This window comes from Sebastes fasciatus, chromosome 11, assembly GCF_043250625.1.
Source record: "Sebastes fasciatus isolate fSebFas1 chromosome 11, fSebFas1.pri, whole genome shotgun sequence".
Classification (NCBI taxonomy): Eukaryota; Metazoa; Chordata; class Actinopteri; order Perciformes; family Sebastidae; genus Sebastes; species Sebastes fasciatus.
In genome coordinates this window covers 25,883,077-25,910,389 of record NC_133805.1, presented here as the reverse complement: position 1 = coordinate 25,910,389, position 27,313 = coordinate 25,883,077, and the positions used below count along the sequence as shown (strand labels likewise).

Below are 27,313 nucleotides of genomic sequence, written 5' to 3'. Positions count from 1 at the left end.
AAATGGGCTTATTTATTGTCTTGCCGAGAGTTAGATGAGAAGATTGATACCACACTCATGTCTGTCAATTAATTATAAGACTACAGCTAGCAGCATAATAGCTTAGCATAAAGACTGGAAACAGGGGAAACTGCTATCCTGGTTATATCTGAAGGTAATCCACCTACCAGCACCTCTAAAGCTCGATAAGCAACAAGGGGTAAAGACAGTACGCGAATAATCTGTTCAGAGTTTAATTTGTGCTTGAAAATAGGCTCCGGGTTGACTGTAAATCATTGTCATAACCCCTTTATTAATGATGGTTTCATTAATAAACACCTTGTTCATTGACAACGGACATATTCAATTTTATACATTTATCAAATGTAGTTTGTCACAGTAAAAACAAATTAATTAATAAAATAGTTACACAAGTTTTAAATGCCTTGGCCATTTCGAATGGGTCTTTGGCATTTGTTCAGGGCACTTGCGGTTATATCAGTCGGAGGAAAATACAATGACTATTTGTACATGAGTCCCACCCTTCAATATCTTACCAACACCTATATTTGTTGTGCTGTTCATACACAATATTATTTACACAAAGTATACAAGCCAGTCCCCATTAACTGAATATTAAAAAAATGCATATACAAAATGCCTTCGATGCACCAATATTTCTGCACAGACTGGTTATCTAAATATTTCAACATAAGAACTATAAAGCGGAATACTACAAGAGATTTTACTGCATGTTGCTGTGTAACACCATACCCCAATTATCTTTGAGGAAATTTAGACCCCATCCCATTAGAAATAACATACTTGGAACCAGTGTTCATTTTCAGAGGTCATGCAGTTGAACCGAGCATGCACACTGTTTAAAGGTCTTGAGCCAGAATGTCCGAGTGCAGGTGAAATCCAGACGACTCATGACTTCATCGCCACAGCAACCCGATTCTCTCTAATAAGGCAACAGGAGAACCTGCAATTTAAAAAAGAATAAGTCTTACTTTGGGAAGGAGAAATCATGTAAAGGAAATCCGGTATCAGATGTTCTGCTCTAGCAGGTCAAAAAACACACGCTCAAGCCAAAGCCACTAAAATAGGCCAACATCGTGTAGCTGCTACTGAAGTAGGAGGTCATTATTCTTGATACAATTGAATGTGCATGTAAAAACAGCCGAGAGAAAGTACAAAGTGGAGGAATATGACTCACATGTATCCGGTTATTGGTGTATTTGCACAATGGGATCATGGCATAAAAAGCTTCTGGGTAACTATTGTTTACCTTTAGACAATGAGAGGCTTTCATGTCGAAGACTTGGTCACATTTGTTGCAGCAGAAATGTCAGCTAGTTTTTCTGGTACGCTGAAGAAATAGGTCTGAAAAACCAAAACAATGAGAGGAGAGTAAAGACAAAGAAGGCAAAGAAGCAAATACAGTATTAAAAGAAATGAATGACCAATCAAGAACTAAAGTCTGTCTGTGAGTAAGGAGAATTCCTGCAATCCATTCATCTTGGTCAGCCTTCAGACATGGGCTTACTTTGTAGACTAATTACATGAATGTGACCAGACATATGATACCTCTGTGCATGTGCCTGTCTTGCACTAACGACCCGTTCTCACACCAGTTAGCCAATGCGGTCACAGTTTCCAATGAAGAGAGTCTCCCAAGAGGGAGTGAACTTGACACTATCAGGTATCGTCATTTCCCAGAAACACACAGCAAGAGACACGCAAAAAATATCTGTGTAGTGTAATGTAGTGTAGTGTCTGTGATTGACATAGACAAGTTGGATCAAAGCTTGGCTTACTGAGATCACTGAGGACAAATGAGAGTGAGTCAATCATTATTGTTATCTACACCAAGATGGACAGGCAGCTTGAACCGACTGGATTAATGAAGATGTAGTTTGCCAAAGCAGGACAATGGATGTTGTATCTTATTTCCCAGAACAGATTTATTTTCCATATCTCCCAAATTTGTAATTAACCCTAACAGGGATGTAAAAACAGCATCAGAACTACAACGAGCACAATTACCTTACAGCCAACGGCAAGCAGGACGTTGAGCACAACAATGGCCGACATGACTGCTATGATAACTTTGGGGTGGTCGTCCCTGACTGCGGGCCAGAAAGTCATCACCAGAACTGAGCCAGAGAGGCAGAGAGCCACCAAGATGGAGCACCACCTCAGCCATTCATATTGTATAATCCAGAGGACCTTATGTAGGAAACATGAGAATTATTAGCAACAATCAATGCTCTAAATATATTCATGATACAGGGGGAAATAAGTGTTGATCAACTGTCAAGATTTGTAATGAAAGGTAACAATTAGGGCTGTCGAAGGTAAAGCGATAATAACGTGTTAACGCAAATTCGTTTTAACGCCACTAATTTCTTTAACGCATTAATGCAATTGATATTTTGGAGGTTGTAGCGAACTCAGTTTTAAAGCTAGAGTGAAGGCATAAGGCATCACATGAATCTAGAAAAACCTAAGGAATCCATTGGTACCGACCATGTCATACTAGCTTGTCGTGAAGGAGGCTAAATAACGTTCTAACTTGCGCTGAATTTTGGCAAGGAAAAACTGGCACGGTCATTTTTAAAGGGGTCCCTTGACCTCTGACCTTAAGGTATGTGACTATGGATAAGTACCTCATACAGCTCCACTTAAAAACATCCAAACTATCCCTTTAAGTATTCATTAGGGCACCAAATGTGTATTAATCCACAGCTAAAAATATTCCTAAAAAAATACAATATTTGCTTGTTTGAGTAATGTTTGCTAAAAACTAGTGCTAAACTGGTTTAGAAAATTACTGAGCCTTTTTAAAAGATGAAACTATAATTTCATTACCTATCTGTTTTTGGTTTTTTTAGAAATTACACATTCAATAGGAATCAATGGGCTTGGGGCTGAGTGCCACAGACTGAAACCTTTACACCTGATATTCTGAGATAACATATTGGAGGTCTTACCACTGCTGGAATGTAAATCGCGAGGGAATATCCATACACACAGACGATCTCCATAAAGGAGTATGAAACTAAGTTCATGATCTTGTTGTTTCTCCATAGCAGGAAACCCCACAGGGCAAGTGGCACAAACCAAGCGTAGCAGAAGATCGCTGTTGCAGCTATTGTCACTAGAAAACACAGCAAATTCAAAAATAAATTAAGCAAAATGGCCAGTTTCCTTCAACATTCAACCTGAACAAGTGAGCCATGAATACCAAAGAATAACAGTGCTTACCTTTTTGAAACTCTGGGGTATACCTATAGTTTGGTTTGCCTAAGTGCACCAGAAAGTTGGATATGTTTCCACTGATGGCAATAGCAAACACAAGGGTGGTGCAAATCCAGAATGGTCCTGAAAGCACAAATATCAAGCATTAGAACTTCAGTTTGCGTGCCCATGTGGTTTCTTTAAACAACATTTGTTACAAATGACAAACCACAATTACAAAATTGATGCTACAGAACAGGGACTCCTCTTATTTTCCAAACCATGATGAGATTGATGTTGACTGTTTAAGTGCTAACCATAGAGATCAGGATTTCTACGAAGGTGGACATGAATGAAGTTCTTTCCAGGCCATGGCAGCATTGATCCAATGATTCTTTCCCTCACCTGAAAAAAATGTTAATAACCATTACAAGTGTAAGCTAATCAAAGCTAGCTATTTGCTCTGAACCATTACACATTACAAGACAAATTGTCACAGTGCTTAAAAGTCAATAAAATGAGTTGTAAATATATATTACGTGATGGGTCTCGATGTCAAAGAATTTCTGGTAGTACTCAAACGTCCAGAAGGGGACACTTTTCTTTTGCCCAGAGAGAAGCTTCAATTGAAAAAAAAACAAAGAATGTAGAAAAGCTAAATTAATCTGATGCAACAACATTCAATAGTTCACAGAAATGGGTGAAAAAAAGTGCCAGTCTTGTGCAGACCTCTGCCTTGTCATCACTGGCAAGTGGGTCCTCGTCATCACCATCAGGAATGAAACCAGCACCTTTTCGCTGCTTCTCAGGTTGGATTTCGTCATCTTCAATGCTAATGGTGGTTGCATCTCTGTTGGCTTCCAACAGATTGCCAGCTTCTTCAAATTCTAATTTCATAGCACGGATAAATAAAAAAAATATTAATCTAAAATTTGGACAGTTTTTGAGTGAACTATGCATTGTTGATACCAATGTGTGTGCAGCACAGGGATATTTATTTATTTATTTATTTTTATTTTTATTTATTTTGCACAATTTAAGACTATACAACATAACAACAAAATAATAAATGAATGAATAATATAAAGTGCAGGAAGAGGCAAAAAACCCACTGGGCTTATTATCTGAAGCCTCCACTAGAGACAAGATTAATATAAAGAAATAATATGACTACATAATAGTGATAACAAACAATTAGGACAAGATGTATATAATAACAACAATAACAATACAGTAAATATATTTTAAAAAAAGACAAGTGTGTGCGTGTGTGTGTATGGAAGCGTATGGTTAGTGTTTGTGAGGAGGATATTGATTTAAATATCTATAAAAAAGTTCTGGGTAATCATAACCAAACAACATTGTGAGTGGGAAAAAATAAAAAATATAAAAACAAATACATGGATAGAGTGAGATGTGGTGTTTACAGATGCCATAGAGAGACTGGGAAAGAGCATAAAGTAAACTGTAGCAAATCATCAAAGAAGCAACTTCATTTCCTAATTCACTATCTGCAACCATCTTGGACTCTAACCACTGGCGCACTTTACACTTACTTTACACTACACATCCTATATACCACTTTAAAGACTGCACATATGGCTATGGTAAACAGTAGCTACCAATGATGCTTTTAGGTGACATGGGAAATAACACACCCGACCCAACAAGGTGGGAAATAAGGAAATAGTTTGGAGCCTAGTACACATTGTACAAAATTAAATAAATAAGTATAAATCACATTAATAAATACAGCAAACATAATGATAATAATAATAATTATTATTATTATTATTATTATTAACTATTAATTATTATAAACCACTGGTGCACTTTACACTTACTTTACACTATACATCCTATATACCACTTTATAGACTGCACATATGCACATATTACATGTATTTAAAGTACATACTACATGTATTTATTGACGGACTGCACACACTATGTTCACCCATTCACTCTGTATCCTTTATATCTCTATTATTGTTTTTATAATGTCTGTATACCTTTACCTCTCCTGTGTTTCACTCTGTTTGCTGATGTTGCTGCTTTGACACCTGAATTTCCCTCCGGGGATTAATAAAGGTTGATCTTACCTTATCTTAATGAAACAGGATAATGTGTTGTTACCTTGAAACTGGAATGGATCATTCGTCGACGCCATTTACCCGGATTCAGTCTCAGTGACGTGGATCGTCGCACAGGAACTTATCTTCGAGTTAATGTTGCACAAACTTAATGTTTAGAAAGCTGTAGAAGACAGAAACATAACATTTTAAGCTCCTAGATCTAATTATTCATTCCCCGTTTGTTGGTTTAAATCAACTCGTTGTAAACTATGAAGCAATACAGGAAAACTAACATTAGATATCTACCTAACGTACCTTTAGGATTGGGAAGAATAGCAACAGCCTCAGTTGTATTTAAAAGTCTACAACATAGTTTTGTTTATTCTCTTTAAAAACAATGCATGTTTACCAAATTATCAACCCAAACCTTTATAAATCATGCCACTTCTCTCAGCTAGCTTAACTTCGGCTGGAACCGGATATCCTAGACATGTAAACAACACGGCTTCCTGTTACTAAAAAAAATCAAAGTAAGGGTTTGAAGTTTTTGAAATTAACATATAATCAATTGTGTCATGATGGGGTTGCATATTATGTTTTTAGAAGTTTAGTTACGTGATATTTTTGCTACTTATTATGTATTTGGTGTCATGAAACGAGTTTCTTTTAGTAGTGGACTTTTATTTTGAAGTTAGGAAGCAAAGACACACAACTGCTGTAACTTGCACGGTAGGAGGCTGCAACAAGGAACTCTAAATACTTGTAGTTAAAGTGTTAAATAACTTGGTGTTATTAGCGAAATAATATGGGAAACGATAGCAGATACTAAAAGAGACTTTCTTGAGAAGTATTGGTCCTTTTGGTCTTGGTTTTAGCTCTGCAAACGACCATGGATTAGCTAACTAGCCAGCTACCTTGAGTGTTTGTGCATGAGTTGAGAGTTTTGTCCTTCTCACAGGAAAATAAAAAAAGTGTGACCTCAGTATGGACAATAGCAACATTTATGTGCGAGAAAGAGGCAACCTTCGTCGTGTCAGTGACATAGTCCTGGCTCAGCCAAAGCCAGTGTCCTCATCATGCAGAAGGACAAATCCCTTTGTGCTGAGAAAAGAGCACTTCATATTCACCTACAATGCAGAGGGGAGCCTGAGATACACCACCAAATCTCTCTTTGACATCACTCTGCTATTCGTGGCTGACAACATTCACCATGTGGATTCCCTGGTGGGCTTTCCTGAGCAAATAGGAGACAGGCTTTTTGCAGCAGCAGAGGAGAATCGTGTCTTTCTAAACGCAGACATCTCTCCAAAAGCCCTGCAGTTATTCAGTGATGCATATGGGGACATGGTGCTTGGATCCCTCTGTCTGAGAAATAGGTGAGTTATAGTGCAGTAACAAATCTCCCAGCCTTCCAGTTTGATTTGCCAGAGACAGCAGCATCTTCTTGTCCCCTTTCATTTCTGCAGATTCCCACTCTTGCATGAGAGGATGGATGAAATAAAAACATTTCATAGTTTGAAGTCTCTGGATCTGTTTGGCTGCAGACTGGGTGATGAGCATGAGATATTTCAGCATCTAACATCCAGCTCACTGGCAAGGTAATACCTGATTTCTCAGTCCCAAAGACATGAACTCCTGAACTCTGACGTCTCCTCTGTCTGAGTTGAACATGTGCAATGTTAATGTGCAATAACACGTTGGTCACTTTTGTAATGTAAATACTGTAAATCTACTGTTACGGATATGTGCAATAACATGCTGATCACTCTGTGCAATAATTATATGATACTGTGCAATAATTATATGATTTTCTGACAGACACTTTGTGCAATAATCTGGCAAAACTGTCATCTCATCAATATACATATTGTATTTTTATATTTTATATTGTATTGTCTTTTATATTTTTTATATTTATATTGCACTATATCTTTTTTTATTGTATTATCTTTTCATTCGCACCTATGGGATTGTCACAATCTAATTTCGTTGTACTACACAATGACAATAAAGGGCTTGAATCTTTAATCTTCTTGAATGAAGTGGAGAATTTAAGAAGCGATGTTACTTAACGTAACGTACATTAAATTTACGTAACACTTCTGCCTTTCTTCTTCAGCAGCCTAATCCAGCTTTTCATTGGTGGTAACAGCCTGTCAGATGTCGGCCTACAAAGATTAACTGCACCCATCCGGATGCTGAGGAAGGGACTGGACTGCCTTCAGTTACTTGATGTTTCCCGTTAGTAATCAAAATATGATCTGCTTTCACATTGTAGTGGCATTGCAAATACCATCACCTCCAAATGTTGATCAGTAATTTTGTTTCTTGTACAGATAACCCTATCTCAGTGAGGACTCTAAGATACCTCACATGCCTCCCCAAACTGGAAAATCTTGATGTATCTGGGACCAGTTTGAAGGTACGACAGTAACGGTCGTGTGTGCTGCAGCTTATTGTGATGATCTATAAATGTCATTTATATTATACCTCCAGCTTGACACAGGGTTGAAGACAACCATATGGGACCTGTTGGGACTCATTTATTCTGAGAAACCACTGGACACCTTTGATCACTCCAGATGTAAAACAGAAGGTTGGGCTGAGCAGGTAAATGTTTTCAGACATTGATAATAGTAAACATACGTTTCCTTATTTATAGGTTAAATGTTGCAGTTGTAGGGCTGTTTGACATCTCATAAATACATGTATTGTTTCATTTTCAGGTTGTAAACCAGTGGGAAACAAATAACTCACAAATGCCAAAACAGAAGAAAATTGATGAATCCAGAACATCAGCACTTCGCTTTTGTAAGTTAATTTTACATTGCATTTACATTGTAAGAGGCTATTTTTAAAAGTTATGATTATGACAGATTGAACGTGTTTTTGGTCTCTAGTCGGCAGGCAGAAGTTTGTCAGAGAAGTACTGAAAGCAGCACCTTTGGTACGTGAGAGCGAGGAAGAGGACAAGAGAGAGAGACTGCATTTCTTCAGACCTGCAGCAAACAGTCACATACCTGACAAACAGACTCCTTCCACAACAAAGCAGCAAGCGAAGCCTTCCTGGCACAAAGTCAAAAAAAGGCAGCGTCAGTCAGAAAGTTGTGACAGTTCACGTCAAAGTCCTCCAATGAAACGTTTGTCCTCATCGGCTCCTCTCACTGTAGAGGACATTGACTTGCTGAACAGCTACTGAGGTATGCGTCCATGCAGCATTCTACAAAGAGCGGAGCTTGAGTATGTCGCTTAACCGGTAACATTTAGGTTCAAGATGATCACACTGGTGAACTGTAAACACTTTTTTTCCTGGATACAGGTGGCGATGTTTATGTATTTTTATAAATAAAGTTTAGTATTTTGTATGTGTCCACTTCTTTGCCTGACATTTTGTTGTTTGGAAACAAAGTGTGTTCATCAGACCAAATATGGCAGTGTTGTCGGCCAATATCATCAATGGGATGGATTACTAACTGGGAAAAGCGGTTAATTGCCCTGGAGCAGCTTCATGCTTACTGTCCAAATCCAGATTTCACCTAGGGCACCAAAAGGGCTAGAGTTATGCTTGTAGCAGCTATTGTAGTCTCAGCCCACTACAGAGGTCTGGTTAAGCTCAGGTCTTTCTAACTCCACAACCCCAGACCTTTCATTTTCAAACTTGTAGTCCTCAGCCACAACTGATGAAAGTGATGTCACACTTTGCACAGCTTCCACTAAAGACACAAATTTTTTTTTCTACATGTGCAATAGTACTCCCCAAGGCCTGTACACAGACATTGATGTGTAAAATCAGTGCAGTTCTGCTGTAAATCCAATTACCACACAGCAAACCTGAAGGTTAGGTAGTTTTCCTCTACATTGCACATAGAGTGGGAGAAAAAAATGGTGTTAATAGGCAATCTAACAGCTCATTTTTGCCCTTGAGCACCCTAGCAGGTTAATTCATGCATTAATTAAATCTTTTATGTACTGTGTAATTGTTGCATCTCTTGAAATGTCACCTTAGAGCGGTCCACACAGTCATTTAAGTGAACACATATTGAGGATATTTACACCAAAACAACATGAAATGGCTGGGTAGGAATATGTAGCTGTGGATTTTTAGATTACACCTTTCAATTCTAGTGGTAAGCAAGTTGTGTGATGATTCATTACTGCACATGCAGGCGCTCAGGCAGTTCACTACCCTATTATTAGAGATTAAACAGTTACTATCGTCATGACACAGGAAAATAGTGCTATTCGCCGCAGTCTCGCATAAACTCCCAATAGGAGAGAAAAAACACTAAATGACTAAGTTTAAATCATTTTAACAATAAATGGTCACCTGAGCTTTAAACGTCCTGCAGGATGTTAAAAAAGGAAGCACTACGCCCACTGTAATGTAATTCTGGAGATGCAAATAAGACCTTCACAGCATTGTAACCTGAACAAGAAACATAATATCATACTGTAGTGTAGTTTAACATTTTAGTTTAAGATTTAAGGTAAGGGTTCTTTTCTGAATTTCTCCCCTTGAAAAGTATTGCACTGGTTACTTTAATCCTTCAGGTAGATTCCAAGTTAGCTACAGTATATACTGATTGAAAAAAGTCACACCCATGTCAACTTAACTCCATTGCATTTAATTCTGATCCATCATTCTGAGAACAGACAACAGTGAAGCAGGAAAGACCTACTGCGTGTGCCGTCATTATTAATTAAGATTAAGAGCATAGAATTTTATTGTAAAATTCAAAATCATCTGTAAATTACTGCAGTAGAAACATGAGGGAGAGTCTGCAATATTAGCACAATCTAGCTTACCAAAAGTTGAGGGTCTGGGTTGAAACCTGCATCACTTCAAGTCACAAATAGTTCATTTCACCATTATTCAATAAAATAAGCACACCAACAGGGAGCCAATGAACACATCGAAATTGAAGAAAAAAATCCCAAACCATATTTTACTTGTACTGCCATATACTATAATGCCTCAATTATACCAAATATACAGAAAAAATACCTTTTCACCACTCCAATTTTAAAAGCATCAAAAAGGAGACGAGACATTATATCAGTAATACAAAACCTTCTGCAAGTAGTTACTTCTCTTTAGCCTAAAAGAAGCACAGGTCTGGTGCCAGAGGATAAAAATCAACTAAATATTATTCATAAAAGAGGAAAATCCCTTCTCTGCTACAGCTTTGGCTTCTAGATGTTGGACTGGCTCAGGTTGACTTTGGAAGGGAGCGGCCCGGCCTCCTCCTCTGACCCCTTAGAGGTAATGATCACTAGGGAGGATGCTGGATACGGAGTCAGTTTCTGTTCCTTTACGTAATCCCGGTCACCATAGATGCTCAATTTCTGAAAGACAAAAAAGTAAAACTATTGTTTTGGCATTGCAAACATAAATAGCACTCAAAAGTAAAGATAATCACAACCTTGAATATAAGCACAATCATCAACGTTATTGTATGTGTTTAATGGTAGATATGGGAAGAAGATGTTCTGTGTTTCCAGCAGTCTGCTTCACATTAAAAGGTGTTTCACTTATTCCTTAAGAATAGTTTGACATTTTGGGAAATAAGTTAATAAGTCTATTTGCTCTCTTGCTGAGAGTTGGATGAGAAAATCAATGCTACTTTCACATCTGTATGATAAATTTGGAACCAATGTGTGCATTTAGCCTGTCTTTTTTATTATTATTATTATTATTATTTGTTTAGACTGCACACGTTCTTTCGGTTAGTATCACTTCTAGTAATTGGCAAAGGGGTTTGGTTTCACTTATATTACCTGTGCACTTGGATTTAGACAAAGAGGGTGAATTAGGCTTGGACATTTTTCTGTTGACCGTCAGGTCCTACAGTACTCTAATTTATCCATAGCAGTTGTGGCTTGTCATTCTTTTCATTTAATTAACAGTCAAACGCATCTGGATTTAAGTACAAATCTGTTTTACGCATCACAGTAAAGAGCCTAGTATTTAGCCTCTAGCCCTTGCTAGCAGTCGTGACTCGCTACAGTAAATATGAAGCTATATTCAGCAGCCAGTTAGCTTAGCACAAAGACTGGAAAGAGCTAGCCTGGGTCTGTCCAAAGGCAACAATTTTATATCTTGTTTAATTTGTACAAGTGTAAAAACACTAGGCGACCAGCGGAGACTCTAAGAGAGTTACTGATCCTAGACAAGATATGGTCTGATAATTGTTTTGACACCTCCGTTTATGTGCAGATTAAACAAACAAGATATAATGTGTTTATTGGTGAGCTTTAGAGGTGCTGGTATATAGATTTGATACCTTTGGACAGAGGCAGGCTATCCGTTTCCCCGTTTCCTGTCTTTTCCATGCTAAGCTAAAGCTTTGTTTATGCTCGCGCAGGGCACTGTGGTGCGTACCTCCACAGATGGCACGCACGCAGACACACACACACAACGTGCACACAAAAGGGCGTTTCTGCTCAACGAGTTGTTTGTTTCAGTATTCTCCAAAATGCCAGAGGGCATACGGACAAAATGTTCTGTGAAGAAACAAGAGGTTAACGAGTGTGACTCCTCCTCAATGCCGGGGAGGACTTAGTAATTAACTGTAAACTCATATATCATATTCATGGACATACTTTATCACCTTTATACTGTACAATCCCTGTAAGGAAAGAATTAGATGTATTATAATGAAATGAAGGTTGAAAAGTTTAATATCCTGTAAACAATTTGATTTGGCTGGCAAAATAGAGATATCCTGCTTTTAAAGCATTTTAAAACAAATTGTCCATCTTTCTATCTCATTATTTTACTTTAATTTAAGTTATTTGCTTTTATCTTATTGTGTCAGTCATGTTTGAGACATAGAGAGTGCAGCAGGCGCCTAGATACAAAAAATTCAGAGGTGCATGACAAAGCGCTGCGACAGCTTGCGGAGCCTGTTTGTCATACAGTATGTGATGATGTCATTTTTGGCTCACGCATCCTCATCCTGAAGACACTACGGCGAGCACAAACCCTTTACCAGTTGCATGCTCCAGCAACATACATGCATCTATTTTTACATCTAACTCTCAGCAAGAAAGTGGATAAGTGAATTTCCCAAAATGTTTAACTATTCTTTTAACTTCATACACACGAACATTATAAGCAATCAACCAGAGGGAGTACAAAAAACAAAACTATGACACCTTGAAATTACACTTTAACAACCATTTACATGCCTGGATTGAGCTTTTATGTTAAACTAAGTACCAGGAAGCATAGGACTTACCTCAGCAGGTACATATTGGTCTACAGCGGTTGCCACAGTGGCACAACAGATCCAGATCAGGACCAGCACAGACAGGATCAGAGTTGTGGTTAGGATCCACCCTGGTAGCCAAGGGTTCCTGAGGAGAAAAGCACAAATATTAAGCTTGTTCGTCTGGTGCCGTTAATGTCATACTCTACGAAGCAAGTGAAACACTTTAACTCCCATGACGATGTAGATAAATGTGCGCTAACCAACCTTGAAAGACAACTGAAGAGGTTGTATTCATCATCGTAGCTGCGGTCCCCCGTCAAATCTCTGTCCCTCTCCTGGATTAAAGTGCGATGGTATTCTTTGTAAACTGGGCTCAACATGGGGACTTGAAAATGAAAAATGAAAGTTACTTGACATGCACACAAATTCAGTCGGTTTTATTTCCCTCCGTGTATTACAAGACTGATGGATTGTGTGTGAAATATAGCCTCGAGGTAGGCATTTTTAAATCATCAATCAATCATAATGATGGAACATGTCACTCATGAAGCTCATTTATGTATTTTCTGGGACAACAATAGAGGTCTATGGCACAGAGGAATACACCGAATCAGTTTCTGACTATACAGGAAATACTTGGAAAGATACATTCATTGTTGGTTTTGTTTTTATCGTAAGATTTCTTGACAATGTCATCAACTTTATCCATTAAGTGGATTTTTTTTTTAAATTGAGTGGAGGACTTACAGGTCCTCTGTGGCTCCTCTTTAACATCTTTTTCCACTTCAAATTGGGAGAAGAACTTGACTTGTGGTTCAGTCTGTGAACAGAAGACAAAAACAGTGTTTTTAAATTACATTTGCACAGTAATAGCATGAACTGTGTTGTTTGCACACAGAATGTTGAATTAGATTAGAGATGTTCTGATACCATTTCTTCCTTTCCAATACTGATTCTGATACCTGAACTTGCGGTATCGGCCAATACCGAGTACCAATCCGATTCCAGCGTGATAAAAATATATAGTTATTATTATTATTTAAAAGCTGCGACAAACTACCTGCAATCAGTTCTTCTTCGCTGCTCTAAAACGCACAAGTAGTTGCCAGTGGCAGCCATGATACATCCAGGGCGAAAGCACAGCAAAGAAGAATTGATTTCCGGTTTAACAAGTTTTTAACAATTATAGCATTGGATCGGTGCATAGACTGGAATACTCGCCCGATATATTCTGAATTTTGGGCAGTATCAGATGCATGGTATCGGTATCAGAACAACTCTAGATTTGATGGCCTAGGTTTCCCCTCCTACTCCGCACAATACCTGGAAAATGACAACTCTGCCATCATCAGCCTGGAGGTAGAACGTCCACGTGGAGGTGATGAAGCTGTGGGCCTGATTCATTACATCCTCCCAAAACCCTCTGACCAGAGTCAGGGGGTGCAGCAGGTGAATCCTTGGCATCATAGCCTCCAACTGGAAAAAAACAAAAAAAACAAGCAATAATGAGAACACTGTTCTTTATTGAGGGGATTTGTATATCCACACAGACCAACTGAGTGATTGTTACATACTTGTACCTGCTCAAGCCGTTTCTCAGCAAAGGGAAGCTGATTCTGACAGCCAAGGTTGCAGGCATACTGCTCATCAGAGTGGCTGTAGGCTTCACGACAGGCTGCGGAAGTTTTGATGGTGGTGAGAGAGGGAACAGATGGTATATTCTTTGTTATTATACTGTTTGTCTCACACCAAAAAGCCAAAGAAAATTCCTCGTGTATACCCCTTACACCTGGCAATAAACACCTTTCTGATTCTGATTCTGAAACAGGATTACAGACAAAGGAGTGGAAGAAGTCCACACATTATGAAATTAGAATAGAATAAAAAGCTTTATTGTCATCGTATTGAATACAACGAGATTCACAGTTGCCACTTCTGGTCAGTGCTTTAAAACAAATACTTGACAAGACTAAATGAGGCAGATAAAACACACACACAGTATATAAAGCAAATAAAACAGGTAAAGTAGATGTAATAAATAAATATAAACAGAAGTGTTACACTAGAGGTATAAAATATAAAAAAATAGATGTAATGTAAACAGAGGTAATTAAACTTGTAAAATAGGTAGGGTAGGTGTAATAAATAAAATGTAAACAAAGGTAGTTGCACTTGAGGTGTTTAACCAGCCCATTGACATGTGTCCTCTGTAATGGACATTTTGTCCACATGCATATCCTCTTACTCTATCAACCCCTGGTGTATTGTAAAGATGACATCATGGGCTTTCCAGTGATATGGCATTTTTTAAAAATCAATTTGAATGTATTCTTGGTTTAATATCACTCTACAGCCATAATCTGGTCATTTGTTTTAGTCTTTTCACACTGAAATAGTCCTGTAGTCCACTAAAAATAAAGTTTAACAAGCCTAAATTGTTAAGATTTTCTTTTTAACCCTAAATAGGAAGGAAATCACACAAAAAAAGATTTGGAAGTGTTTAACTGGGTTCCCAGGAGGGTATTGCATCAAGGATATATTGCACAGAATTGAAACTGAGTGTGTAACCATGGAGGCTGATTATATGATATGCAGGAACCAGTGTTTTATAGCTTTACAGTAGGTGATAACAGCAGATATCAGAGGCCTGGTATTGGACTGTGCATTGGTGAATTAAATAGGCCAAAGGCTCAGTGCATAGCTTACTTGATTCACACTCAGATTTGGTCTGGTTCAGATCTTCACTGTCACGAACGAACTGGCAAATGGAGAAGAGACGACAGCCTCTCTGACAGGCATACAGTTCCTCCTCCTGCAAAACACACAACAATAATAACCGTGAGATATGATGCAACTTCAAGTCATAAAGCTCTCCTTCAACAGACAACATTTGATTCAGCTGAAGACGTCGTGACAAAGTGAATATATCACTAGGTTAGTCCCTAAGTTACCAAAACGTTAGCTAATAGCTAGACATTAGTTCCTCATCGAGAGCAGCAGTGACTACTCACCCGCGGATACGTGTGCAAACTGTATGTCATTTCACACGACTTATGGCAAGATGCTGTGTTTCCCAACACGCTGTCAAACACATCTGTGGACGCTGATGTGCACGCAAGCAGGACGGAGAGTCCCAACATACAAACAAAGGAGGAAAGAGTCCCCATTTTGTCTGCGAGAATCTAAACAAACAACTCAACACGCTCTTCTTCCTCCTCCTTAATCGGCCTGTGGTATCGCGATAACTCTGCTGCTTCACGCGAGAACTAGACGATCCTGAAGGTTTTGCTGTGTTCAAGATCTCCTCGTAAATTACTCGATTCTTCCAGTTTAGAAGTAGATAATAACAAAAACAACACATTCATAGCCTGATTTATGTAAGATTTTGTATTCCTAAGAAAATGGCCAAAATGGATCTTTTTATGGCTGTATTTTCTGATTTATGGAGTGATAAAAAGAGATTTCCAAAATCCGCTCTGTACAAACCTTTGACTCCAATATGTCAACAAAATGAAACAAGAACTTTAACCTGGCTTTATCCAATGTTCAGATTTCTGTTCTGGAAAATCGTGCAAATTAGCACATAATTATTATTATTATTATTATTTTTATTATTATTATTATTTTTATTATTATTATTATATTTATTATTATCATTATCATTATCATTATTATTATTATTATTATTATTATTATTATTATTATTATGTTTGCTGTATTTATTAATTTATTAATTTAATTAATTTAATTTTGTACCATGTGTACTAGGCTCCAAACTATTTCCTTATTTCCCACCGTGTTGGGTCGGGTGTGTTATTTCCGATGGCACCTAAAAGCATCATTGATAGCCACTGTTTACCATAGCCATTCTGCTGCAGCTAGCTCGCATTACCAAACACATCTGTCACAGTTATAAAGTTATAAAGGCTTAAACTGTTTATTTAGTTTGTCAAAATCAGCCAGTCTACTAGGTGGCTTCTTACTTTGTGTTTGAAGATGGACAAGTTCTTAGTGCAGCTTCCCAAGGGGGGAACACCTACTACATCGAAAAGCAACGAAAAGGTTTACAAACAGGCAACAATTGAGTCTTTAAGGGTGAGTTATCAGTCCTTCATAAGATAAGAGATTCCTTTATTAGTCCAGCAGTGGACACATTTGCAGTGTACAGCAGCAAAGGGGATACTGCAAAAAACAAGATGCATCAGCTAACACAGTAAAAAAAGAGCTAAACAAAGTGAAACAAAATATGAACCATTTAAATAGAAGAAAGTATAAAAATAGGAGCAGTATATACAGTATTGACAATAAACAGACTATTAACACAATTGCACAAGTGGAAAATGATATTGCACAGTGACAATGAATGAATGAATGAAATTCCACCTGAACATATCAGGTTATTGTCAGTTTTTTGGTGTGTACGTGGTCTACTGGGAGCAGTGCTGGTTGTGGTCTACTGGGAGCAGTGCTGGTTGTGGAGTCTGACAGCTGCAGGAAGGAAGGACCTGTGATAGAGCTCCTTCACACACTTTGGGTGGAGCAGCCTGTCGCTGAAGGAGCTCTCCAGTGCTGAGATGGTGTCCTGCATGGGGTGGGAGTCATTCTCCATCATGGATGACAGCTTAGCCATCATCCTCCTCTCTCCCACCACCTCCACTGTGTCGAGGCGGCATCCCAGGACAGAGCTGTTCTTCCTGATCACTCTGTCTAGCTCTGTGTGAATGATCAGGCAAAGTCAATGTTAGTGTGTGTGTGACCTGTCATTCATCGCCCTTGTGTTTGTTCCAGAGGGTGGTTGTGATTGAGGACATCTGGCGCTACAAGTCCATGTTGGAGCTGCCAAGACAGACCAAAGACAACCTGCTGACTGCCCTGACAGAGCTGAGCAAGAAGATCCCATCCAGGGAGGTGCTCAAGTCCACTAAAATAGGTATGTGGCGATACTGAGTCCCCCAGACTTTAGTTGATCAGGCAGAAGACTGAAAACCAGTTCCCATCCACATAATAATATAAAATAAAATGCCTCCTTAATAATAATAATAATAATAATAATGAACAAATGCCTCTACAATAACAAACAATTAAGGAAACTGAAATATTGTTTTTATTTTTCGTTTTACCCACCTTTAAAGTTTCCCCAAATGAAATAGGCTAAAAGAAATGGGTATAAAGGGTTTCAGTGAAAATCAACAAATGAATAGAAGAACAAAATAAAGCCTGGAGGCGCTAGGTTATCGTGAGGTAAGCCAGATCCTTGCACAAATAGCACCTAACGTCCTAATTATTATAATAATATATATTAATATAATAATATTTTGTTTCCCCAACTAGGACGGTCCACACTCTCAATAAGTAAAACACAAAGAGCACAGAATCTCAAAAGGGCCTAAAACAGACCAGAGTTTCTGGTTTGGCTGACAACAAGTCAGCCAAACCAGCATTTAGTCAAGGAGAGATCAGAATGACACTGGGTGTGCAGTTTCCCTCCTCTTTTGTGTATAATACTTTGGTTACAAAGAAAGATTTTTGTAGACCTCAATAAGGTTTTCTATGTTGTGCTGATTTCATTATTGTGTCTAAACAAAATGTGACAAAAGAGAATACTTTCAGTAGAGGGGGAAGCAAAATACAGTCTGTGTCAACTAACAGGGTCACTGGATCATCACATATAAAGTCACCTTTCGAAGCTGTCTGTTTTTTGTGTTGTTTGTTTGCGCACCAAGTTGCTCTCAACTATCATTTAAGAGCCAGTCCTCACACCCTGCGCAACAGTTGAACTGAACAATCCTCAAATCACTCAGCAATTCAACCAAAAAACAACAGGGAAAAGGTAAACAACGGCATAACGGCACAACTATTGATGTGGAAAAGCATGAACAAACATGCACTGTAAAGTAAAATTGTAAATTGTATTATCTTTCTGCTCAGGATGTAACACAGACTGTAGAACAACCACTCAATTGAATGAACAGCTCATTGGTTGAATATACTGCATGGTTACAAATCCTGAGTTGTCTACCTTTTGCATTGTTACAGCAGCATTATTACTCAAAAGAGCAAACACCTATCAACATTTTGTTTACCTCTTACATGCAAATTCACATAACACAAATTAGTTCAACTCATTATGAAAACCTCTCTCTCTCTCTTCTAAGGTCACACTGTCAACAAAATGCGGAAGCATCTGGACCCTGAGGTGAGTTCAATGGCAGCAAAGGTTTACACTGACTGGAGGACGTTCATTGAGGAGAATTCCAATAAGCCGTCTATTGAAGTGCGCTCCGACAAACAATCTGAAGGACTTCGGAGCAACGCTAGAAGACTGATGTCTGAGGCCCTGGAGGTCAAGGTGAGGAAGAGCGTCTCAGTGAAGTTGTTGGTTGTGTTATTTTAGGAATATAAATTGATGGAGAATCTTATATACATTCCACAAAAAAATGTAGAAAAACTGTGTTAGTCGTTACAAGAAAAACAGTATGTTTGCTGCAAGTCCATTGACATATTTTTGTATATCTGTTTGCTTATGTATGTGTGTTGTTTTTCTTTTCTCATCCGACCCACAGGAGGATTCTGCTCTTATAGACAACATTGAGAGAGAAGTGTTTCACCAGAGCTCCCGGTTAGTCAGCAGTTCATACAGACGGACTGTAAGAGCCCTGGTATTTGCCTTCAAACACAACCCTGATATCAGAACTCAAGTTAAGGACAACACGACATCAGTCAACCAGCTGGTTTCTAAATACAAGAAATAACTGGTGTTGAAGACCTCTGGTCGTTTTTTTACTTGAAATTTGCAATGGTGCTTTTGATGCATACACATTTTATTAATTTCTTTATTTTCTGTAAAGGAGTTATAAAATACTTTTACACTTTGTGGCACATCAGCATCCTTAAACTGTTTTATAAATGCATGTAAATCACAGTCAAGAATATGTAATTTATCGTTGGTGGTGATGATAATGCTGTCCCTTTTGTTGTAGAATCATGAAGTCTTTTGTTGATGATCTGTTTTTATACTGTTTTTACTGAACATTTTTATACAAAATATGATTTAAAATATGACAACTTCAGCATTTGAGTCCTTTCTTTGTTGCATAAGACCATATGTTTATATATATATATTACTAAAGCAGCACCAGCCAAACAATAGCTATCACCATGAGAATAACAGCCAGAACACAGATGCTAATGAAGACAATATCGCTCAGGTCATGAGGCACAACTTCTGGATCCCCTGCTGTGTCTTTACTGTCGTTGTCAGTTTGCTGGGCCTGCTCCTCCAGACGACGCTCCTCTGCTGTAATGATGGATATGGACGCTATCTTCCGCAGGGCGTCACACTGCACTTTATATTCTTGTACGATCTGATGCTCCCCATCAGAGAAATCAATGTAGAGTTTGTTTACCAGCACGGTGATGTTCCGATATTTCTGTAAGGGATCAGGAGAAGCAAGTCAGTGTCTTTAACAGCTGAATTATGGTAAATCATCATATTATGATGTACCAGTAAGTGATATGAAACTAGTCACCTGGCCAGCAGTACCACAGTTGACAAACTGAGCAAGAATCTTATATGAGGTGGCAGTCAACTGGGCTGCACAGGTTGGGTCTCCCAGGTAGATGCTCTCACGGTCCAGCTGAGGTAAGGACTGCTGTGGTATCAATATGGTGAATTCTGATCTTGTGCAGCTAATGTTTACAGGTACCACTTGGATTGAAGGGGGGGGAAAAAGACACAGTTAACACTTCTTTTGAATGGCAAGTTGTTTCTCAAGATAGATATTTTGCATTTTAGGTATTGAGAGTCTTACATTTAGCTGAGATTTAAACTGTGAACACTGTAAGCAGTAGAGGGTGTGTGACTTAAACCTGCAGTAGGCAGTTGGCATCATTGGGCAAAAATTCCTTAATAACCTTTCAGCATATTGTAATTCAAGCGTTCAGAGAGATAACTAGACTTCTGCACCTCCTCATGGCTCTGTTTTCAGGCTTTAAAACACGTGACAGGGGACTATGGCCAATCACAGGTCATTTCAGAGAGAGAGCGTTCCTATTGGCTGTTCATTCAACGGAGGCAGCTGTCAATCATTTACAAACTCCGATCAAACTAGGCAGCGCTGATCAAATATTAATCAATATTCTGTTACCGTAATGCCTATTTCTCACCTCAAATGTTTTCAGAAACATCTTGTGGTGTACTGTTTAGCTGTAAAATGACACCACTGTTGGGATATAGTGACCGTTTTATAAAAAAACTTTTTTAAAATCATATTTGCCCATCATTTCTACCCACTGCAGCTTTAAACCTACAGCACCCACACGTCTAAGTAGAATTAACTACATAAGGAACATTTACCTCCAAGATAGGAAGCAGTGAACCCTCTGTGAGCCTCGTTTCTGTCTGTGCTGAGGACCACCAGCAGCTTGTTGCCCTTGGAGACGAGAAAGGGCGGTTGCTCCCTGCCACACCACCGTCCCAACAGGGCGTCTGTCTGACTGTCCCCGTCGTAAACCGCAACCGAGTCGTAGTCGCACTCATCTGACAGGCTGTTGCGGTCTTCCAAGTCCATGACGGGGAAGAAGAGCTTGATGCGGTACCCGGCTGCTAGAGTGATGCTCCAGTGGCAGTTGATGTTGTTTGGGTAGATGTTTGGGAAATGAGGGCTGCTGAAGTTGGCGTTTACAGCTGACAGGATCTGCTGACATTCACCTGTTAAAGTACAGTTGGTAGATAAGTTGGTCAACTTAATTAACTAAAGTAATATTATAAATAATATAGTAATATTTATTACTACAGTGAATGTACAGTAGTTCCAGCAGTGGAATGTAACTAAGTATATTTACTCAAGTGCTGTACTTAAGTCATGAGGTACTCGCACTTTACTTGAGTATTTACATTTTATGTTACTTTCTACTTTTACTCCAATCCATTTTGAAAGCAAATATAATATATAATATAATACATAATATATAATATATAATTATAATATATTACATCCCTCATTGTTTTCCATATATTATAATATATAATATATATTATAATATAATCCATCCATCCATCTTCAACCGCTTATCCGGGATCGGGTCGCGGGGGCAACAGCTCCAGCAGGGGACCCCAAACTTCCCTTTCCCGGGCCACATTAACCAGCTCTGACTGGGGGATCCCGAGGCGTTCCCAGGCCAGAGTAGAGATATAATCTCTCCATCTAGTCCTGGGTCTTCCCCGTGGTCTCCTCCCAGCTGGTCGTGCCTGGAACACCTCCCAAGGGAGGCGCCCAGGAGGCATCCGTGCTAGATGCCCGAACCACCTCAACTGGCTCCTTTCGACGCAAAGGAGCAAGGACTCTACTCCGAGTCCCTCACGGATGACTGAGCTTCTTACCCTATCTCTAAGGGAGACGCCAGCCACCCTCCTGAGGAAACCCATTTCGGCCGCTTGCACCCGCGACCTCGTTCTTTCGGTCATGACCCAACCCTCATGACCATAGGTGAGAGTAGGAACGAAGATTGAACGGTAGATCGAGAGCTTTGCCTTCCGGCTCAGCTCTCTTTTCGTCACAACGGTGCGGTAAAGCGAATGCAATACCGCCCCTGCTGCTCCGATTCTCCGACCAATCTCACGTTCCATCGTCCCCTCACTCGCGAACAAGACCCCGAGATACTTAAACTCCTTCACTTGGGGTAAGGACTCATTCCCTACCCGGAGTAGGCAAACCACCGGTTTCCTGCTGAGAACCATGGCCTCAGATTTAGATATTATATATTATAATATAATATGTTATATAATATATATTATAATATATATAATATGATATATATTATAATATATAACCTATTATATAATATATAATATATTGAAAATAAAAATAAAAAAATCAACTAATACATTATGATTTATTAGCAGTATATAAAGTATAGCTACACGTTTACCAGCTACAACATTAAAGTGATGTATACATGCTAATTATAATTCAGTAATATAATATAAATTATGTTATTCTGAAATGGGCCATTCTGCATAATGAGTACTTGTACTTTTGGAACTTAAAGTATATTTTGATGCTAATACTTTTGTGCTTTTACGTATGAACTTTTACTTTTACTTGTATCAAAGTATTTTTACACTCTAATTTTGCTACTTTTACTTAAGTAAAATTCTTAATGCTTCTTCCACCTCTGTGTAGTTTAGCATTGGAGTTTTAGGATGCTGCATCCTCTGTTTGATACAAGTGACTCTCTGTGATGACCCCTGGTGAGATCTTGGGTTTCTCCATTATTAACCTGTGTTTCTCTTTGCCCTGCAGCTGAGTGAGTGGTGTAATATGGAACACCTAGGTCCGGTGTATCTAGATTATTTAAAGCATGGGCACAGCTGCAGCTCTTTCAGTCCCCGGATGGTTTTCAATACGTTAATTTATGCTTCCTCACATCCTCTCTTCTCGCTTGACTTGGAAATTGTTCCCCCTCTGCCATCATAGAGGATCTTCCAATCCCTTAAATCCAACCAGAGGAGACGAGGAGAGAGGAGAAAGGAGGCTTCTGGAGGAGCTGAGAGTGAGGAAACACTGGTGTATCCTTTGCAGAAGTCTTTTTGGCACCCGCAACGTAAAAGAGACGTGACCCACGGCTGGAATAATCTCAAACCATGGCACTCTACAAATGTAAAAGTTGTATTTCTTTAAGCTGATCAAACTTTCTGCCCTTCACCGTTTGTGTAGTGCCTCACAAGGCGCTGTTCTAACCACATCCTTTAATGATCAATAAGAAAATTATTTTGTATTCAGCACTAATTAGTTGTATTTGATGTTGTCATATAGATAGACAGGAGTGTGTTTGTGTGTATATGATATATACCTCTGAATCGATATATGTCACTCTTTATTTTTACAGTACTTTTCATGCTGTTTTCTCGACTCCTCCACTCGCAGGAGGCGAGGACAGGAATCGAGGAGACATGTTAGCAAAATGAAACGCAACCCCTTTCTCTGGTTGTCTCTCTGCTTCTCCCCTCTAGACTCCTGTTTTGGTTTGGTTTTAGGTCATGTTGCTGTACATACAGTACACTACTGACACCACTGACTTCCACAACCCATACTTTAAATATTCAGTTTTCTCTTTAATTTGTCATATAAAGCATCTTTTGTTAACATTTCATCATGGTGTGTCTCAACAAATAGGGGTTTGCCCATTAAGGTTTATTTGGTAAAAACAAAATTTAGTTTTGAGTTGATTGTGCAGCTGATTTGGTGATTTGATCCAGCTGCATGCTGGTTTTTGGCTATGTGCTTTGGTCTTTGTGCTCTGGTTTCTGTTTCTTTTTTTTTACAAAAGTAAAAGTTTATGTTTCTAGAAGTATTTTACTGGCAAAAAAGATATCTCCTTCAGCTTAAGGGAATAGGAAAAATGCTTATTAATTTTCTTGTTAAGAGTTGGATGTAAAGATCAATACCTCTCAGACATGAAAGTGGTATCAATCTTCTTATATAACTCTTGCAAAAAAAAAAGAAACTACGCATTTTTCCCAAGAAGTCAAACTATTTATTTAAAAGCATGGCATTTTAGATTTTTTAAACGCTTCTGTATGGGGGACGGACCCTGTCAAAATAAAAAATGAATGAATAAATTTAATAGAAGAGTAGATAGATAGGTGAATTAATACAAAGGTAGACACATGTTATCAGTCATTTAATGCCTACATTTATTTTTTATATATTTCTTTGATATATTATCATTTTAAATTTTGGCAGGTTCCATCCTCCATACTTATAGGCAACCTTCAAGTAAAGATTAATGATTACAGGGAATTTAAATACGTGTCAAGGACTTTAGGATTTTCACTCTCTTGCCAATTGGTTTGTGCCCAACAAGGTCAAATATAGACAGTCTGCGAGGAGCTGTCCAAAAGTTATACTGCAGTGTTTCAATTGGATTCAAGTCTGGGCTTTGGCTAGAACACTCAAGGACTTTTACTTTTGGGACTTTTGTTCTTGTTCGTGGTAGGGATGGTGTGAGATGGGTGATGAGCTCTGCTCTATTCAGCTTTCAGTGTAGCAGAGGTGTTCAATTTTCATTTCATCAGATGACAGGATCTTTTGTGTCATGTTCGAGGTCTTTCATGTGCCTTGTTTCAAACTTCCAGTATGATGTAATGCGCTTTTTCCCCCTTCTTCCTTGGATTTCATGGCAGCTTTTCTGCAGTGAATAGGCGAATGAATAGGATTACTGTGAATGATGGTTGCTTTATGTAAAACCCAAAGTCTGACAGAGTAATAGTATGTCAAGTTGATAATTGTCCTCTTTTAATTTCCAATTCCTGCAGTTACACCAAACAACACTAAAAGGCAAGGTCTATACCGAAAGCACTTAATGTTGCATACTGGTGTGAAAAGTTTATTTTTTGAATACAACTAATCACATGAAACTTTCCTACCTGAGTAATAGTAGGCCTTGAACCCACGCCCACCGATGTTGAAGTCAGACTTGAATATTACCAGGAGATGGTTGGAGGTGGTGACTATGTTGGGGGGTTTATCCGCCCCGCAGAATTTGCCCAGATGGCGATGGGTGACTGTCGGGCCGTCAAACAGGGCGACAAAGTCAAAATTACATCCCTCGTTGTTTTCCAGCTGGAAGTCCAAGAAGACGAAGGTGACCACACTGGTGTTGGACACGTGGATGGACCAAGAGCAGTCGGCCTTGTTGCTGTACTCCTGAGGGTAGCCTGGACTGGAGATCACACCTGAGAGGCCAGTTAGAACTCCACCGCACATATCTAGCAAGGATAGAAGGAAAACTCACATTCATCCTTACATTTTTTGTTTTGAAAAAGAGTGACACCACAGATGACAGTTAAAGGAGCGGTGTGTCACATTTAGGGGGATTTTATTGGCAGAAATGGAATATGATATAAATAAGTATGTTTTCTTTAGTGTATAATCACCTCAAAATAAGAATCGGCGTGTTTTCGTTACCTTAGAATGAGCCGTTTATATAATACATATGGGGCGGGTCCAGTCTTCATGGAGCCTGCTGCCATGTTTCTACAGGAGCCCAGAACGGACAAACCAAACACTGGCTCTAGATAGAGCCTTTCTCGTTTTCATGTTTTTGCAGTGCCACCATAGTTCTCCTACACGCTTGGCACATGGGAGAAGCTGGTTGCCATTAGTTGCGATATGCAACCTCACCACTAGATGCTGCCAAAGTCAGACGGCGGCTGGTGGTACCACAGTTTTGCACTCAGCAGCTCACATTCCCGCAGTTTCATAAGCGTGGCCTTAAGGTAACAAAAAAATGTAAATGGTTCCCTCCTGAGCCAGTGGTTGATTTGTCCGTCCTGGGCTACTGTAGAAACATGGCGGAGCAACATGGCGGACTCCGTGATGAGGATATCCCTATGTAGATATGAAGGGCTCATTCTAAGCGAACGAAAACACAAACATTTTTAGTTTCAGGTGATTATACTGTAATGAAATATTATATTCCGTTTTTGCTAGTAGATCCCCTGAAATGCTATGCACTGTTCCTTTAAGGTCAAGAAGATTTATTAAAAAGCCGTGAACTATGGTATTGCCAGAAAAAAATCAACCCACGTTTTGGGCAGTTAGCCCACTGATCCTCATTAGATTGCATCAAATATAAGGATTTACCTTTTCTGTATCCGACACTGAAGCCCCTGTAGGCCACATGGCGGTCTGAATGGAAGATGACGGACATGACATTCCAAGAAGAGGTGAACTGCGGAGGGGAGATGTCACCACAAAATGTCCCGAGGAGGTTCCCCTCATCCTCAGATACGCCATTGTAGATCTTGATGTAGTCATAGGCGCAGTTGGCGTGGTACTCCAGCTCAAAGTGGTGGAAGGTGAGGAGGACGGAGGAGCCCTCTGCCACCACTATTAGCCAGGAACAGTCAATGTTGTAGGGATACAGGCCAGGGAAGTTTGGGCTGGAGATATTGCCAGATGGAGCAGAGAGTATTCCTCCACATTTGACACCTTATAACAACAAAACAAGTTTAATTTCAGCACAAGAGGAAAACATACTGAGTACGATTCATGGCTCTTTCCTTGCTTACTTATTTATTTTTTCCAGCCACCTGATACAACCTCTGAAAGTGCATTACAAGCTGACATTGAACAATCGAGGCCCAACTTTCCCTGTATATACAGTACCTGCAAGATAAAGCACTTCCATCAAATTTAAGCTTTGCTCCATCAAGATAACAAATTGCAACTCACCTTTTTTAGAATCAGCCTTGTCAACAAGCAGTAGTAAATGAGTCAGTATAGCCACCCTGAGACTCATGTTGTTATTGTTGATTCGGCTTTTGTCACGCCTTAGCTACAATACCAGCAGAGACAAACAACGGCAGTGTCAGAGCGCGCAGCCTTGAGACATCAGCAGTGAAGCCCGTAGAGGTAATAGGACTTTGAAAAATTCATCCTCAGCCTGAATGAGAAACCTGATACCTCCGTAGGCCACGCTTTGCTCTCTAAATTTTAATGACTGATATCCAATGAGCATGAGTGGCTTGTCAGGACACTGTTTGGAGAGATGCCATACATTTTTAATGATGGTCTCACACACACACACACACACACACACACACACACACACACACACACACACTGAACACCAGCTGCAAGTGGAGTTGATAAAGAGACAAGAAGAAGGAGAGGAGGATGATCACATTTGTGACTAATATAAATGGCTTCATTAGAGTGATGTGAGGGAGCGAAGAAGAACTATTGATGTCGTGGAGTAAGGGCCACCGTGTAGACTTTGCTTTTCTTGTGTAAA

General features: G+C 39.1%; 5 protein-coding genes across 10 annotated transcripts; 2 read left to right on the top strand and 3 right to left on the bottom strand.

Moving 5' to 3' along the window:
• Positions 1 to 219: 219 nt before the first annotated feature.
• Positions 220 to 5,798, bottom strand: yipf1 (Yip1 domain family, member 1). Of its 2 annotated transcripts, none has more exons than XM_074651840.1 (10): positions 5,725 to 5,798; positions 5,359 to 5,478; positions 3,952 to 4,109; positions 3,762 to 3,842; positions 3,540 to 3,627; positions 3,250 to 3,366; positions 2,976 to 3,142; positions 2,029 to 2,211; positions 1,271 to 1,365; positions 220 to 964 (listed from the first exon to the last, which is right to left on the bottom strand). In XM_074651840.1, the coding sequence occupies exons 2-9, from the start codon at positions 5,390 to 5,392 to the stop codon at positions 1,291 to 1,293; spliced, it is 903 nt and encodes a 300-aa protein (XP_074507941.1). In that variant the 5' UTR covers positions 5,393 to 5,478; positions 5,725 to 5,798; the 3' UTR covers positions 220 to 964; positions 1,271 to 1,290. The 2 variants fall into 2 exon arrangements, with proteins under 2 accessions (XP_074507941.1, XP_074507940.1); XM_074651839.1 differs by having other exon boundaries at positions 5,613 to 5,793.
• Positions 5,760 to 8,666, top strand: lrrc42 (leucine rich repeat containing 42). 4 transcript variants are annotated; one of them, XM_074651833.1, is made up of 8 exons: positions 5,760 to 5,833; positions 6,256 to 6,673; positions 6,764 to 6,895; positions 7,417 to 7,538; positions 7,634 to 7,719; positions 7,794 to 7,907; positions 8,024 to 8,108; positions 8,198 to 8,666. In XM_074651833.1, exons 2-8 carry the CDS (start codon positions 6,282 to 6,284, stop codon positions 8,494 to 8,496), a joined length of 1,230 nt encoding a protein of 409 aa, XP_074507934.1. In that variant the 5' UTR covers positions 5,760 to 5,833; positions 6,256 to 6,281; the 3' UTR covers positions 8,497 to 8,666. The 4 variants fall into 4 exon arrangements, with proteins under 4 accessions (XP_074507934.1, XP_074507936.1, XP_074507935.1 ...); XM_074651835.1 differs by having other exon boundaries at positions 5,804 to 5,827; XM_074651834.1 differs by lacking the exon at positions 5,760 to 5,833 and adding an exon at positions 5,915 to 6,026.
• A 1,235-nt stretch (positions 8,667 to 9,901) lies between these two features.
• tmem59 (transmembrane protein 59) lies at positions 9,902 to 15,762 on the bottom strand. Of its 2 annotated transcripts, none has more exons than XM_074651838.1 (8): positions 15,523 to 15,762; positions 15,218 to 15,323; positions 14,092 to 14,186; positions 13,835 to 13,987; positions 13,259 to 13,331; positions 12,776 to 12,896; positions 12,539 to 12,656; positions 9,902 to 10,643 (listed from the first exon to the last, which is right to left on the bottom strand). In XM_074651838.1, exons 1-8 carry the CDS (start codon positions 15,676 to 15,678, stop codon positions 10,491 to 10,493), a joined length of 975 nt encoding a protein of 324 aa, XP_074507939.1. In that variant the 5' UTR covers positions 15,679 to 15,762; the 3' UTR covers positions 9,902 to 10,490. The 2 variants fall into 2 exon arrangements, with proteins under 2 accessions (XP_074507939.1, XP_074507938.1); XM_074651837.1 differs by having other exon boundaries at positions 14,086 to 14,186; positions 15,523 to 15,757.
• Positions 15,763 to 16,333: 571 nt separating this feature from the next.
• tceanc2 (transcription elongation factor A (SII) N-terminal and central domain containing 2) lies at positions 16,334 to 19,576 on the top strand. Its single transcript, XM_074651831.1, has 4 exons — positions 16,334 to 16,606; positions 17,300 to 17,441; positions 18,667 to 18,860; positions 19,075 to 19,576. Exons 1-4 carry the CDS (start codon positions 16,508 to 16,510, stop codon positions 19,261 to 19,263), a joined length of 624 nt encoding a protein of 207 aa, XP_074507932.1. The 5' UTR covers positions 16,334 to 16,507; the 3' UTR covers positions 19,264 to 19,576.
• Positions 19,329 to 26,944, bottom strand: cdcp2 (CUB domain containing protein 2). The gene is made up of 6 exons (XM_074651832.1): positions 26,752 to 26,944; positions 26,161 to 26,508; positions 24,942 to 25,283; positions 20,868 to 21,221; positions 20,041 to 20,219; positions 19,329 to 19,941 (listed from the first exon to the last, which is right to left on the bottom strand). Exons 1-6 carry the CDS (start codon positions 26,816 to 26,818, stop codon positions 19,636 to 19,638), a joined length of 1,596 nt encoding a protein of 531 aa, XP_074507933.1. The 5' UTR covers positions 26,819 to 26,944; the 3' UTR covers positions 19,329 to 19,635.
• Positions 26,945 to 27,313: the final 369 nt, after the last annotated feature.